At 45.3% G+C, this 15,393-nt stretch overlaps 1 protein-coding gene across 1 annotated transcript in view; it reads right to left on the bottom strand.

The window, feature by feature from the left end:
- LOC134352168 (mitochondrial Rho GTPase 2-like) overlaps positions 1-15,393 on the bottom strand; it is a 44,908-nt gene that overhangs the window by 15,713 nt on the left and 13,802 nt on the right. The window contains exons 6-11 of the mRNA XM_063059427.1: positions 10,143-10,195; positions 6,823-6,931; positions 5,831-5,932; positions 4,420-4,518; positions 1,994-2,102; positions 931-1,051 (exon numbers count right to left, since the gene is read on the bottom strand). Of these exons, the coding sequence (XP_062915497.1) occupies positions 931-1,051; positions 1,994-2,102; positions 4,420-4,518; positions 5,831-5,932; positions 6,823-6,931; positions 10,143-10,195 (593 nt within the window). The remainder of the gene's footprint in view (positions 1-930; positions 1,052-1,993; positions 2,103-4,419; positions 4,519-5,830; positions 5,933-6,822; positions 6,932-10,142; positions 10,196-15,393) is intronic.

The following is a 15,393-nucleotide window of genomic DNA, read 5'->3' as shown; positions in this document are numbered from 1 at the left end:
GAGCCACATGCGAGGCTGCTTAAGAAGATAAAAGCCCACAGTATTACACAAGACAATAGCATAGATAGAAGATTAGCTGACTGGCAGGAGGCAAAGAGCAGGAATAATGAGGGCCTTGTCTGGTTCACGAATGCTCGAATTGATGTTTACGAATGCTCCGGATGGCTCTTGACGTGAGTTGGCAACAGCACATGATGAACGTCGAGCTCTATAACAACCTACCGATGCTCACCACTAAAATCGAGGTGAGAAGACTGCAACTAGTGGGGCACTGTCTACACCACCCCGAGCTACCTGCCAGCCTAGTCATCATATGGGAACCCAAGCACGGGAGGATGAACCCTGGGCGCCCTCCCAAGACTATGGTCAACACGCTCCTAGAAGACAGCAGCGCGGCTAATGTAGATGAACTGAACACACTGATGATGAAGAGGGAGAAGTGGAGAGTCCGTCATTGTGCCCGACGCCGACCCCCTAGGCCTGAGTCGACGTAGTAGTAGTAGTGGTGTCCGGTTCACTGTCAGTGACTAGTAGTGTTCCATATGCGTTGGTGTTGGGATTGCTTCTTTTCATACTACATGTCAATGATTTGGTTAACAAAATCAATGGCTCTGTGGCCAAGTCTGCAGAAGATACAAAGATAGGCACAGGGAAGATAGTGTTGAGGAAGCAAGGAGATTGCAGAAGGAATTAGACAGTTTAGGATGGGGTTGAGATGGATAATAAATTATCCTCGATTGAACAGTGGAGCAGACACGATAAACCGAATGGCTTAATTCTGCTCATGTCTTATGGTCTGCGGTCTCCAACTCCCAGCCCAGCATCTGTACCTGTCCATGACCCTCCATCCATCTTGTTTTTGAAGACCAACAGACCCAGGAATGCAATTGTTGAGTGTGCCCTCAGCTGCCACTGCTTTCTGATACTTACGGTGGATAGAGGTAGTCGTCTGTCAGTTCCAAGTTGTCATCGTAGCCAAACTTGCGAAGGACAGTCCAGGTGGTCTCGTGTCTTCCACGCTGGATGAACAATGTGTTCAGGAAGAGGAAACCTGCGAGAGGGAAAGCTCATGTCAGAATGACCCAGAGTATAATGCTCCAACCTCGGGAAGTTGAACATCCAAGAGACACACACAAAGGAGTTGGAGGAACTCAGCGAGTCAGGCAACATCAACTGGAGGGAAATGGACAGTCGTTGCTTCAGATCAAGACTACTGGGTATATTTAAAGTGGAGCTTGATAGGTTCTTGATTAGTAAGGATGGCAAAGGTTACAGGGAGAAGGTGGTTGAGAGGGTTAATAAATCAGCCAGGATCGAATGACATTTAGACTCAATGGGCTGAATGGCCTAATTCTGCTCCAATGTCTTATGGACTCTTCATTAGAACTGGAAGGAAAGAGAGGAGAGAGCCAGTGTAAAAAGGTCGGGAGAGGATGGAGCATTCCATCCCTCCCTTACCTGTCTACCATCCCCACACTGCATTCACCAGGATCCACCTATTGCCTGCCAGCTCTTACCTTAACTCTTCCCCTCACCTTTTAATGCCAGCTCTCTCCCCTCTTGCTTCAGTCCTGTTGAAAGGTCTTGATCTGAAACATCAACTATCCATTTTCCTCTGAAGATACAGTATCAGCTTTATTTGTCACATCTACTGTACATCAAATCATAGGGTGAAATCCGACATTTGTGTCAACGACCAACCCCACCAAGGGGGTAGGAGGTAGTGCTGCCACGTTTTTGGGGCCAACATAGCATGCCAACAACTAACTAACCCCAGCCCATACAGTAGGTCTTTGGAACGTGGGAGGAAACCGGAGCACCTGGAGGAATCCCACGTGGTCACAAGGAGACCGGACAGTGGTGGGAATTGAACCCCCATCACTGGCACTGTAAAGTGTTACACTAACTGCTACGTTACTGAGCCAACCGTGCTGTCTGACCTGCTGAATTCTCCTGCTCCTCTGGATTTCCAGCACCTGCAAAAATCACTCACCATTTAAAGTCAGTCCATCATCCAGGATCCCATCAGTAGTGTTCTTCCACACCACTGATTTAACATCTTCTAAAGCCTGTGCTGATAGTGGATTCCTGAAACAGTATTTCTGAATGACAAAAATAGGAAGAACAGAGTGAGGAGTGAGGAGTGAACAGTGGCTGTGAATTCCCTCCCATAATCTGTACTCACTGAATGGATTGCCCAGAATGGGGCACTTGCATGTACTTGTACAGCCTTTACAGCAGCTCGTGTACACGCAACGCTTGGTCTAATCTACACTCTCGCTTCAAGTTCAACAACTTGGAGGATCAACTCTGGTCCCAACACATTGACACAATCACAAAAAAAGCACGCCAACAGCTCTACTTCATTAGAAGTTTGAGGAGATTTGTCACCAAAGACTCCAGTAAATTTCTACAGATGTACAGTAGAGAACATTCTGACTTCCTGCATCACAGTGTGAAATGGAGGCTCGTGAACTCAACCAGCTTCGTCATGAGCACAGTCCTCTCCACCACTGAGGACATCATCAGGATGCAGTCCCTCAAGTAGGCAGCATCCATACCAAGGACCTTCACCACCCAGGAATGCTCTCTTTTCATTACTAATCATTGGGGAGGAGGTACCGGAGTCCAAAGACCCACACTCAATGACTTAGGAACAGCTTCTTCCCTTCTGCCATAAACACTACTTCATTAATCCTTTTTTTAAAGCATGACTTCTTAATTTACAGTAATTTTTACATCTTTGCACTGCACTGCTGCCTCAAAACAACCAATTTCACACTATAACTCGCTGATAATAAATCTGGAGATTCTATACTGGTGGAGCCTCCAAAGTGATAAAGTTCGAGTTTAATCTCCAATTAATATCAATCCTTTGCTCTTTCCTTTTTTTTTTAAACTTCTTATCTAATTCCTCACTAGCCATATTCCCATCTTTTCAGGCAGTAGGCTCCAGATCACAACCTGCTACTGAACACATAATATTCTCATCCCCTCCTGCCTAATTACCAGTCATTTCTGAAGGAACCTCCAGGAGCTGCTGGGGAGTAATAACTGTTATACAGATTTGCCAATGATAAATGTTATACAGATTTTTAGAGCAAATTAAGTTGAAATAGCAGAGACAGGTTGTGATGTCGAATTGCAGAAAACACCAGTGGGGAGGTCAGAAGTAAGTATTTCTACACAGAGTGAAACACGCTGCTAGGGTGGTGGATACATTAGGACATTTAAGATAGGCACCTGGATGATAGAAAGATGGAGGAATATGTGGAAGGGATGAGCTAGATGACCTTGGAGTAGGTTAAAAGGTTGTCACAACAACATTGGCCAAAGGGCCTATACTGTCATTGTTTTATGAACCCTTTGCAGATGAGGCTGGAGAGGCAGAAGGGGAAGGGTTGAAGGATGGGGACTTTCCTTGTGGGTGGGATGGGGAATTTCCTTGTGGAGTGTAAATTCCACCACAGCCAGGTTTGCTGAATAACCCAACCCTGAGCTGCATTGTACATGAACACAGTGAACCTTCCTTATGTAAATAGAAATAGCAGAGAGATGAATCACATGCAAAGCTGGAACGGAAAACAATATCCATGTAGAATTTTGCCCAAAGTGGGAAGTGCTTGGAAATCCAAGCAACACACACAAATTGCTGGTGGAACTCAGTAGGCCAGGCAGCATCTACGGAAAGGAGTAAACAGTGGACGTTTTGGGCTGAGACCCTTCATCAGAACCTAATGCCTAGCATCTGCAGATTTTCTCATTTTAGTGTTTGGGAATAATCTGCGTGGCTCAGTAACTGAAACGTTTGCAGCATGAAACCTATCGATTATTGAAAGGCCTATAGTGAGAGCCTAGTACCAAAGGGCACAGCCTCAGTATATAAGGATAACCCTTTAGAACAGAGATGAGGAGGAATTATTTTTAGCCAGACAGTGGTGAATCTGTGGAATTCATTGTCAAACATGGCTGTGGAGGTCAAGTCATTGGGTGTAATTAAAGCAGATGTTGATAGGTTCTTGATTAGTCAGGGCATCACAGATTACAGGGAGAAGGTAGGAGAATGGGGTTGAGAGGGATAATAAATCAGCCATGACTGAATGACAGAGGAGATTCGATGGGCCAAATTCTGCTACTATATATATGTTGTTATGGATACGTTGTTAAGTCTGCAGAATCAATATTTTAACTATTAGAACTGTCTTTTGAATGGGTCTCAACCTGAAACTGCAACTATTCATTTCCCCCCACAGATGCTCTCTGACCTCTGAGTTCCTCCCACACCTTATCTGTTGCTCCAGACTCCACCATCTGCGGTCTCTTGCATTTCTATTAACTACCTTTGTTGCCTTTGCCTTCACTGAGTTAACTATTGCGTACGCTGTGGGTGACCCTGCATTCCAAGCAGGAAATAGTCACCTGAAAGAAGTTCATCTCTGTGTCACTAAGAATTCCGTCATTGTCCTGGTCGGAGATGTTGAAGATCCGGGTCAGTGCTTGGATGCATGAAGGTTTCAACTAAAACATACATAGTATCATCAGTCAGAAACAATTATTGCCACACATCCAAAGCAACAGTGAAAAGCACTGTTTTAAAGATTTAATTAGCTTTATTTGTCACATGTACTGTACATTGAAACATAGTGAAATGCTTCATTTGCGTCAATGACCAACACAGTGCTGGAGGCAACCCACAGGTGTTGTATTGCTTAGGGCACCGACATAGTATGCCCACAACTTACTAACCCAACAGGCACGTCTTTGGAATGTGGGAGGAAGCCTGCAGCTAACTGGTGCAGAGGAAGCTCTCGCAAAAAGGCACATGGTATTGTGTAGATACTTCCACGGTGTTGAGTGAGGGATAAGCAGATGTCTACTGCTTCTTTCTGAGAATTATTTTTTGTGCGACTGTATTTTACTGCTATCTTATATGTGCTATATGTGCCTTGTGTTCTCTGTGAGGAACACTGATTTGTCTGTATTCATGTGTATTCATGAATGAGGGCAAGTCAGAATTCTTAGCATCTCATTTCTAAGACAGCACCTCTGATTCTGAGCTCAGTTCTCTCAAGTGAGAGGTGAAGCTATCACACTTAATCAGAGGCTTTACACTACCCACCAAGTCATGGCTACAGGATGATTCTGATGGTGGAGAGCACAGCTTCAGAATAGAGACATGTCCCTTCAGAAAAGAATTGCGGAGGTATTTCTTTAGGCAGAGGGTAGTTAATCTGTGGAATTTGTTGCCACAAACAGCTGTGGAGGCCAACTCATTGGGTATATTGAAACCAGGGTTCTTGATTAGTCAGGGTTACAAAAATAGACAGAAGGCAAGAGAGCAAAGTGAGAGGGTTGATAAATCAGCCATAATTGAATGGCAGAGCAGACTCGATGGCGAAATGCCTTAACTCAGCTCCTCCGTCTTATGTTCTGATATATGAGTTAGACACTTCTTGATGGGGTGGGGTGTCTGTAGATGAATTTGTTGGGTGACTGAAATTTTCAACTTAATGTTATTTATTAATTATTAAGTTGAAAGTTGAAAGACAAAAGCATATCATAAGTTAGTAAAACACTATCACAGCATGAGCAATCCAGATTCAGTTCTGCTGCTGTCTATAAGGAGACTGTACATTCTCCCCATGACCACATTAACTGGTCATATGCGTTAATTGGGCAGCATGATGCAGGTTGGGCTGCTGGGTAGGTAGGTAAGAAAACATCTAGTTATTTATTTATTTGTTTGTTTGTTTGTTTTAAAAGCCAGCTGAATGCTGGCACAGCTTTCCTTCACAGATGTGGTATCCAGTGGAGAGCAGCGGTCCCTTACCTGTTTATCCTCTGGGCTGTACAGTGGGGCTGTTGGGTGCAGGACAGCCTTCTGTGCATAGAAGAACAGCTCGGAAATATTCTTCAAGCTCTTAGCCGAACACTGACAAAATATAAAGCAGCAAGTCGAGAGACTTGGTGAAGCAGACAGTGCACACAGGAAGGACAAGAGCATCTTTTAAAAAATGGTTGGATAGGTATGGGGATAGGAACTGGAGGATAGACATTCCTGTTCAACTGTATCTGTGTTGTATGACTCTATAAGGGGCAGAATTTTAAAGTGATTGGAGGAAAGTAAGTTTATATTTTACATAGTGGTGAGTGTGTAGAAATTAGCTCTGGACCCGTGCACACTCCTATAACACATTTGACTATTAAATGCCCCCTTGTGTGTCATACAGCCACTCAAAATTTTCTTAAGATAACCCAAGGACATAGGAGTAGAATGAGGCTATTCAGCCCTTCAAGTCTGCTCCACCATTCCATTATGGCTGATTTATTATCCCTCTCAACTCCATTCTTCTGCCTTCTCTCCGTAACCTTTGACGCCCTGACTGGCAACCTCCACTTTAAATTCTGTATATCCCACGATGTGGCAATGAGTTCCAACAGATTCACCACCCTCTGGCTAAAGAAATTACAACTCATCTACTTCTAAAGAGATGTCCTTTTATTCTGAGGTTATGCCTTCTGGTCCTTGACTCTCCAACTATAAGAAACATCCTCTCCACATCCACTCAATCTAGGCTTTTCAATATTCAATAGGTTTCAGTGAGATTCTCCCTCATTCTTTTAAACTCCAGCAAGTTCAGGCACAGAGCCAACAAACACTCCTGATACGTTAACCCTTTCATTCCTGAGATCTGAGGCAGCCTTGCCAGAGGTACACATAATTGAAGAAATATTTAAAAGTTCCTTGCATCCCTGCAGCCCCACCACATCTGATTAACAAGGAATTCTGACACTTCAGTCAAACCTTATCACAGCTCTCACCTCCACACAAGTCTCAATCTCAGTGAACTGGTTCATGATGGGAAGGATCATTTCCATGGAGCTGGTTCCCTGGAGATCTGACTTATTACCCACCAGGATCACTGGAATCCTAGGAGAAACATACACGATGACACAGACAACAAAAAACACAATCACAACCTGAAATACAAGAATTAGCCGAAATACTGAAACAGAGGTCGACACTCTGAGCATTTTGGACACACCAAGTTCAAGTTCATTGTAATCAGACTGTACATGTACTGTATACACCAAAACCAAACAACGTTCCTCCAGACCACGGTGCACCCACAAAACATACCACACACAGAGCATAAAACAAAATATTACCACAAATAAGTTAATAAATTGCATTTGTCACATTATTGGCCAGAAGGGCTATTTTATTGAAATGGAAAGATGCCTCTGCTCCCACTTTGATACAATGGTTCTCTCAGGTGATGCTATGTCTCAGTTTGGAGAAAATCAGAAGTCAATCCTCGATTTGACTTTGAGAAAGGTGGGGTTCTTTTGCCCGCTACTATCATCTGATTTGAGTTAATTAAGATGGTTGCCTTCTGATTCTTGTTTAAATGGATTTGAGTTGGCGGATTGATGTTTTTCTTTTAAGGAAGCTTGTATGGCGTATGGCTCCGGGGTTGTGCTCCTAATGGGGTTTTTTTTTTCTTTTTTTTTTGTTAGTAGGGTTTTTTTGTTTTCGTTAGTAGGGGTTCTTTTTTCCTTCTTTTTTCCAAAAAAAAATAGTTTTAACATTTTATTTTTTCTTATTATTATTGATATATTGTTGAGCTTTGTTAATCAGTTATTTGATAATTTAATTCTTATTGTACATATTGACATGCTAATTTGATTTTCAATAATAATTAATAAAAAAGTTTTTAAAATGACAACTCAAAATTCATATAGTGTGCAACACAGGTAAACAGTAAACAGCTCGCTGTCCCAGTGACGAGACCTTGGTGGTGATACAGGGTACTCATTAGTCTCACAGCCCGAGGGAAGAAGCTGTTACCCAGTCTGACAGTCCTCGTCCTGATGCTGCTGTACCTCCTTCCTGACGGGAGTGGGTCAAAGAGATTGTGGGATGGGTGATAGGAATCCTTAACAATGCTTTGGTCTCTTCGTCTACAACTCCCCTGTGTCACAAGTGGGGGGGGGTGGGGGAGAGCCTGGTATTCCTTTCCATGGTTTTTACATTATATCACTAAAGTATTAACAACAACTTATGGCCAAAGGTTTGTGGCTCAAGACCTAGTAATCCCCAAGGTCGGCAAGTCCTGGGTTTGGAGTTTCAAGGTCAGCAAATCCTGGGATTGGTTGCGGATATTCAGGTCAGACGCCTGTGATCAGCAAACCCCTAAATCAGTAAGTCTGCAGGTCAGAAGCCTGAAAGCAGCCTGACCTGGGACTGTGGTGTAGGGAGGTGGGTGCAATTCCTTAGATTGTGTTAGCCATTAATGCAAACGACTTATAGTTCCTTTACTGCTCACTTCTATCTCCTATCCAAAGTCCACAAGTCGGAATATCTGGGTAGTCCTACTGTCTGTGCCTGCTCCTGCCCTACTGAACGTGTGTCCTCATATCTCAATTCCATTCTATCCCTGCTGGCTCAGTCCCTTCCCACCTACATCCCCAACACTCCTCATGCTCTTGATCTATTCAGTAACTTCCAATTCCCTGGCTCTGACCACCTCATCTTCACCATAGATGGCCAGACACTATACCCTTCTATCGTAACAGAACTAACCAATTCCCCTCCAGCAGCACCCGCCTCCGCCTGGCAGAACTGGTCCTCACCCTCAACGATATCTTCTTCGGCTCCTCCCACTTTCTCCAAACTCGAGGGGTAGCCATGGGCACTCACATGGCCCCCAGCTACGCCTGCCTTTTCAATGCGATGTAGAACAGTCCATGTTTGAAGCCTTCCCCAGTTATACTCCCCAACTCTTTCTCCACTACATTGGTGCTACTTCATGCACGCATGCTGAACTTGTCAATTTTATGAAGTCTGCCTTAAATTCCACCCTGCACTTGGTCCATCTTTGACACCTCCCCCCCACTCTCTCGATCTGTCTCCATCTCTGGAGAGAAACCGTCACCCTGACATCTTTTACGAACTTACTGATTCCCACAGTTATCTCCACTATACCCCTTCTTACCCCTATCTCCTGTGAAAATGCTATTCCCCTCTCACTGCATCTGTCCCTAGGTCGCAACTTTCCACCCCAGGACATCAGCGATGTCCTCCGTCTTCAAAGAACAGGGTTACCCTCCCTCTACTATTGATGCTGTCCTCACCCGCATCTCCTCCGTTTCCCATACATCTGCGCTCGCTCCATCTTCCCGCTGTCGCAATAGTGATAGAGTCCCTCGTCTTTACCTCATCCACATCCATCAGCCTCCACATCCAACACATTATCCTCCATAACTTCCTGCTACTAAACGCATCTCTACCTCCCCCACCCCCACCTTTGCTTTGCACCGGGATTGCCCCCTCCGCAATTCCCTTGTCCATTCTTCCATCCCCATTAACCTCCCTCCCAGTACTTATCCCAGCAAACAGCCTAAGTGCTACACCTACCGATACACCACCTCCCTCACCTCCATTCAAGACCCTAAAAAGTCCTTCCAGGTCAGGCAACACTTCACCTCCAAATCTGCTGGGATCGTCCATTGTGACCAGAGCTCCAGTTATGGCCTCCACTACAGTTATCAGACCTGTCTACATTACTTCCCCCTGGGTCCCCTCCTCCTTCCCTTTTCCCTATGGTCCATTCTCCTCTCCTATCAGATTCTTTCTTCTCCTGCCCTTAACCATTCACACCCACTTGGCTTCACCTGTCACTTTCTAGTTAGCCTCTTCCTCTCCCCCACCCCACCTTTTTATTCTGGCATCTTCTCCCTTCCTTCTCAGTCCTGAAGGGAGACTCCCGGCCCAAAACATCGACCGTTTATTCTTTTCCATGATGCCGCCTGACCTGCCGAGTTCCTCCAGCATTTTGTGTGTGTTATTTCAATGTACATGTGATTAATAAATCTAAATGTAAAGGGCTTCACAGGAGTGAAATCTGACTGACTAACAGTTGTCTAGGATATGAGGAAGGATAATTATAAGTCAAACATTTGTGTTTTGAGGAAGAGGAGGAAAGGGGAGGGAAAGGGGAATGACATACAGGGAAAATGCTGGATGGCACAGCAGATTCTGGGACATAATGAGTTGGTGCTGCTCCTGTAACCAACAGAGTATGAGCACCGCAGTGAATGGGTGGGTGGAAGCAGTCAAGTGCCAGTCTAGAACATACCTGCTACCACTTTCCGAACTTCCGTTTACCAAAGGAATCCATTTACTTCGGATCTGGAAAGAGACAACAATAAAATAGTGTGAGACTCTTCCCCAGCAATCTGAGTGAGAAGGTGCTTTATTCTCTTGTTCACCAACAAAATAAACACGTTAAAACTTTGCACGAGGGGATGGTGGAGAAAGGTACTCTCACAGCATCTATGTAACATCAAGACAGAGAATCGCTGAGCCAAATACTGTGAGGAGGGGGGTCACTGGCTGGCACAGACACGGAGAGCTGTAGGGTCTGTTACACACCAAGGACCTTTCTTCCAGGGTCCAATATCCTCCTTCTTCATCCCTTTGCCTCTTCCACATAACCCCTCCCAGCTTCTCACTTCAACCCCCCTCCCCCACACCTGCTCTCATCTATCACCTTTTCACTTGTACTCCTTCCTCTCTCCCCAACTTATTCAGGTTTCTGCCTCCTTCCTTTCCAGTCCTGATGAAGGGTCTCTAACCAAAACATCGACGGATTATTCCTCTCCATGGCTGCTGCCTGACCTGTTGAGTTCCTCCAGCATTTTGTGTGTGATTGTGATGCTCTGGATTTCCAGCACCTGCAGAATCTCGTGTCCATTTTGTTTCTCTTGCCAACACACAAATGACCAGACTTCAGTTCAGCACAAGTCATTGGGGGTGTTAGATTTCGGACTCCAGGAACGTGACTTGAGAGAGATCACAGGGCACTATTATGGAGGAGAGGACACAGCTCTTGAATGAATCCACGGCCTCACATCACTAGAAGTATAACCTGGACAGTGCTGCCTGTGGGAGCTTGCTGTGCATGAACAACATCACAACAGCAACTGCACTTCCAAGGAACTTCACTGGCTGCTAAGCACTTCGGATGTGAAAGGCGCTACAGAAATACAAGTCTTCCTCCCACACACAGCACTGTGACTAACATCAGTTGGCCATCCTCCTAACTTTACCAAAACAAAGCATCGGGGAGTCCAGAACCAGCGGGCACAGCCTCCGGATAGAAACATAGAAACATAGAAAATAGGTGCAGGAGTAGGCCATTCGGCCCTTCGAGCCTGCACCGCCATTTATTATGATCATGGCTGATCATCCAACTCAGAACCCCGCCCCAGCCTTCCCTCCATACCCCCTGACCCCTGTAGCCACAAGGGCCATATCTAACTTCCTTTTAAACATAGCTAATGAACTGGCCTCAACAGTTTGCTGTGGCAGAGAATTCCACAGATTCACCACTCTCTGTGTGAAGAAGTTTTTCCTAACCTCGGTCCTAAAAGGCTTCCCCTCTATCCTCAAACTGTGACCCCTCGTTCTAGACCTCCCCAACATCGGGAACAATCTTCCTGCATCTAGCCTGTCCAATCCCTTTAGGATCTTATACGTTTCAATCAGATCCCCCCTCAATCTTCTAGATAGAGGGACATCCCTTTAGAACAGAGATAAGGAGCGATTTCTTCAGCCAGAGGATGCTGAATCTGTGGAGGGCACGTCATTGAGTATACTTAAGCAGAGGTTGATAGGTTCTTGAATGGTAAGGGTATCAAACGTTACAAGAAGAAGGCAGGAGAATGGGGTTGACAGGGATTATAAATCAGCCATGGTGGAATAGCAGAGAACTTGATGGGCTGAATGGTGAAATTCTGCTCCTATGTCTTATGGTCTTATAAGCCAGAGGGTGCTAGTGGAACTTATTTTACTTCCAATCAGCATAACAGCATATTTTACATCCACCCAAGATCGGGCCATGGGTTTAACACAGTGATAGGCCATTCAGCCCTTCATGCCTGCTCCACTATTCAATACTATCTCAGTTAGTCATCCATCTCAGTATCACATCCCCAAAAGCGCCCCATATCCTCTATGCCTTTCCCACCTGGAAATTAATCTCCCTTCTTCTCTTTGTGACCTACCATCCACAGCCCTCCGTGATATAAATTCCACAGGTTCACCAACTTCTGAATGAAGAAATTTCTCATCTCAGTCCTACATATCTTGCCCTGTACCCTGAGACTGTGATCTTGTTCTAGACAGTCCAGGCAGGAGAACTGACCTCCTTGCATAAAGTTTCTGAACTTCGTCACAATTTTGTAAGCTTTAATCGGACGCCCTCTCATTCTTCTAAGAGAAGGGGTTCCTCACCTGGGGTCCACAGACCCCTCAGTTAATGGTTGGGATCCATGGCATTAAGAAGGTTGGAAACCCCTGCTCTAGAGTGTTACAGCAGCTGTATGAGTGGATGAATTCCTTGGTATTACACTGGAAGCCTCAGGTCTCTGGAATAGGATTCAAACTCATTCCTTCCCTCTCAGAAGCACGGGTATTGCACACTGAACCTCTGTATGACAGGCCAGAAACTCCAGGGCAAGTGAAGCTGATGTGTTTGATGTTCTGGGAAAACAAAGTCCTGTTGTAATGAGGAGTCTGCTCCGTACAACCACGCCAAGGCAGAGCATCGGGGTGGTATGGCGGCACAGCAGTGAGTGTAATGCTATTACAGCGCTATCTGTAAGATTGGCGATCAATTTCTGCCGCTGTCTGTACGCAGCTTGTAAGTTCTCCCCATGACTGTGTAGGTTTCCTCCCTCATTCCAAACACGTACGGGTTAGTGAGTTGTGGACATGCTATGTTGGCGCCAGAACTATGGTGACACTCGTGGGCTGCCTTCAGCACATAAGACCATAAGACAAAGGAGCAGAATTAGGCCATTTGGCCTGTCAAGTCTGCTCCACCATTCAATCATGGCTGATCCTTATTTTCCCCTCCTCAATCCTATTCCCCGGTGTTCTCCCGGTAACCTTTGATATCTTCCAATCAAGAGCCTATCAAGTTCTGCCTTAAATACACCCAATGACCTGGCCTCCACAGTTGCCTGCGGTAAATATTCCACAAATTCACCACCCTATGGCCAGAGAAATTTCTCTGTATCTCTGTTTTAAGTGGATCCCCCTCTACTCTGGGGCTGTGCCCTCTTGTTCTAGACTCCCCCACCATGGGAACATCCTTTCCACATCTACTCTGTCTAGGCCTTTCAACATTCGAAAGGTTTCAATGAGATCCCCCCTCAGCACATCGTTGGACTGTGTTCATTGTTGATGTAAATATCGCATTTGACTGTAAGTTTTGATGTACATGTGACAAATAAAATTAATGTTTTTCCTTTCAGTTGTGAACCACACAGTTTATGATTAGTAGGACACTAGTGAAAGAGGGGGCAAGACAGCAGGTGTGACAACTTGTGGAAAGATACGCATCACCTTGAGGTTAGAGCAATGAAGTTAAAATACAAAAAATCCCCAAAAAACTGGCTGTTGGACTGAAACCGTCTTCATCACCATAGCAATCTCCATTTATGGAGATGTTTCTGTATTACGACCCAGAGAGAAATTGATACAGAGCTGTCCAGTAACACAGGTTTAAATTACAGTCTAAAATAGGCCTCTGCAGTGGATAAACCTTGCAGGCTCCCTGGACAAGAACTTTGAAGTTAAAAACTAAATACATATCTGCACAATATCATCAGCATACAAAGCAATTATCTCAAGCATCCAGGTCCAACTCTGTAGTCACTTAGCTACTAAATGTTTGGCAATGTTCAACAACTTTCCCATGCCACAAGTAAACATACACAAAGGTGCCAAGGCAGCTGCACCAGATATCAGTTGCAACTCTAAACACATGCACTTGTATATATACAAACAGACTCTCAGATCAAGAACTGCACCTGTTGTAGAAGGGAGAGATGTGACCTGCAACAAATGTGAAAGCAGGAATGTAAGAAGCTTTAGACAGTAGTGGACTTTGCTCAAAACATCACGAGCACATCCCTTTCAACTATTTAAAGTAGGGGTTCCTAACCAATACCAATAAAGTAGGGGTTCCTACCAGCCCCGACTAGGAGTTGAGGATGCCATTGTCTACCTGCTGAACCATGTCTACGCCAACCTAGACAAGCCAGCGAGCACTGTGAGGGTCATGTTTTTTGACTTCTCCAGTGCGTTCAACACCACCTGCCCTGCTCTGCTGAGGGAGAAGCTGACAGCGATGCAGGTGGATGCTTTCCTGGTGTCATGGATTCTTGATTACCTGACTGGCAGACCACAGTACGTGTGCTTGCAACACTGTGTGTCCGACAGAGTGATCAGCAGCACTGGGGCTCCAGAGGGGACTGTCTTGTCTCCCTTTCTCTTCACCATTTACACCTCGGACTTCAACTACTGCACAGAGTCTTGTCATCTTCAGAAGTTTTCTGATGACTCTGCCATAGTTGGATGCATCAGCAAGGGAGATGAGGCTGAGTACAGGGCTACAGTAGGAAACTTTGTCACATGGTGTGAGCAGAATTACCTGCAGCTTAATGTGAAAAAGACTAAGGAGCTGGTGGTAGACCTGACGAGAGCTAAGGTACCGGTGACCCCTGTTTCCATCCAGGGGGTCAGTGTGGACATGGTGGAGGATTACAAATACCTGGGGATACGAATTGACAATAAACTGGACTGGTCTAAGAACACTGAGGCTGTCTACAAGAAGGGTCAGAGCCGTTGCTATTTCCTGAGGAGACTGAGGTCCTTTAACATCTGCCGGACGATGCTGAGGATGTTCTATGAGTCTGTGGTGGCCAGCGCGATCATGTTTGCTGTTGTGTGCTGGGGCAGCAGGCTGAGGGTAGCAGACACCAACAGAATCAACAAACTCATTCATAAGGCCAGTGATGTTGTGGGGATTGGAACTGGACTCTCTCACGGTGGTGTCTGAAAAGAGGATGCTGTCTAAGTTGCATGCCATCTTGGACAATGTCTCCCATCCACTACATAATGTACTGGGTGGGCACAGGAGTACATTCAGCCAGAGACTCATTCCACCGAGATGCAGCACTGAGCGTCATAGGAAGTCATTCCTGCCTGTGGCCATCAAACTTTACAACTCCTCCCTTGGAGGGTTACACACCCTGAGCCAATAGGCTGGTCCTGGACTTATTTCATAATTTACTGGCATAATTTACATATTACTATTTAACTATTTATGGTTCTATTACTATTTATTATTTATGGTGCAACTGTAATGAAAACCAGTTTCCCCCGGGATCAATGAAGTATGCCTATGACTATGACTAAGCAGGGAGTCCTTGGACTGCAGGTTGGGAACCTCTGATCAAGAGTACACACTCAATAGCAACAGGTTTAATTGGAAAGCTGGCACCTCTTCTAGCGAAGCACTCCCTCTGTAATACAGC

Source organism: Mobula hypostoma, chromosome 9 (assembly GCF_963921235.1).
Source record: "Mobula hypostoma chromosome 9, sMobHyp1.1, whole genome shotgun sequence".
NCBI classification, from domain to species: Eukaryota; Metazoa; Chordata; class Chondrichthyes; order Myliobatiformes; family Myliobatidae; genus Mobula; species Mobula hypostoma.
This window is presented reverse-complemented; position numbering and strand designations above follow the sequence as displayed.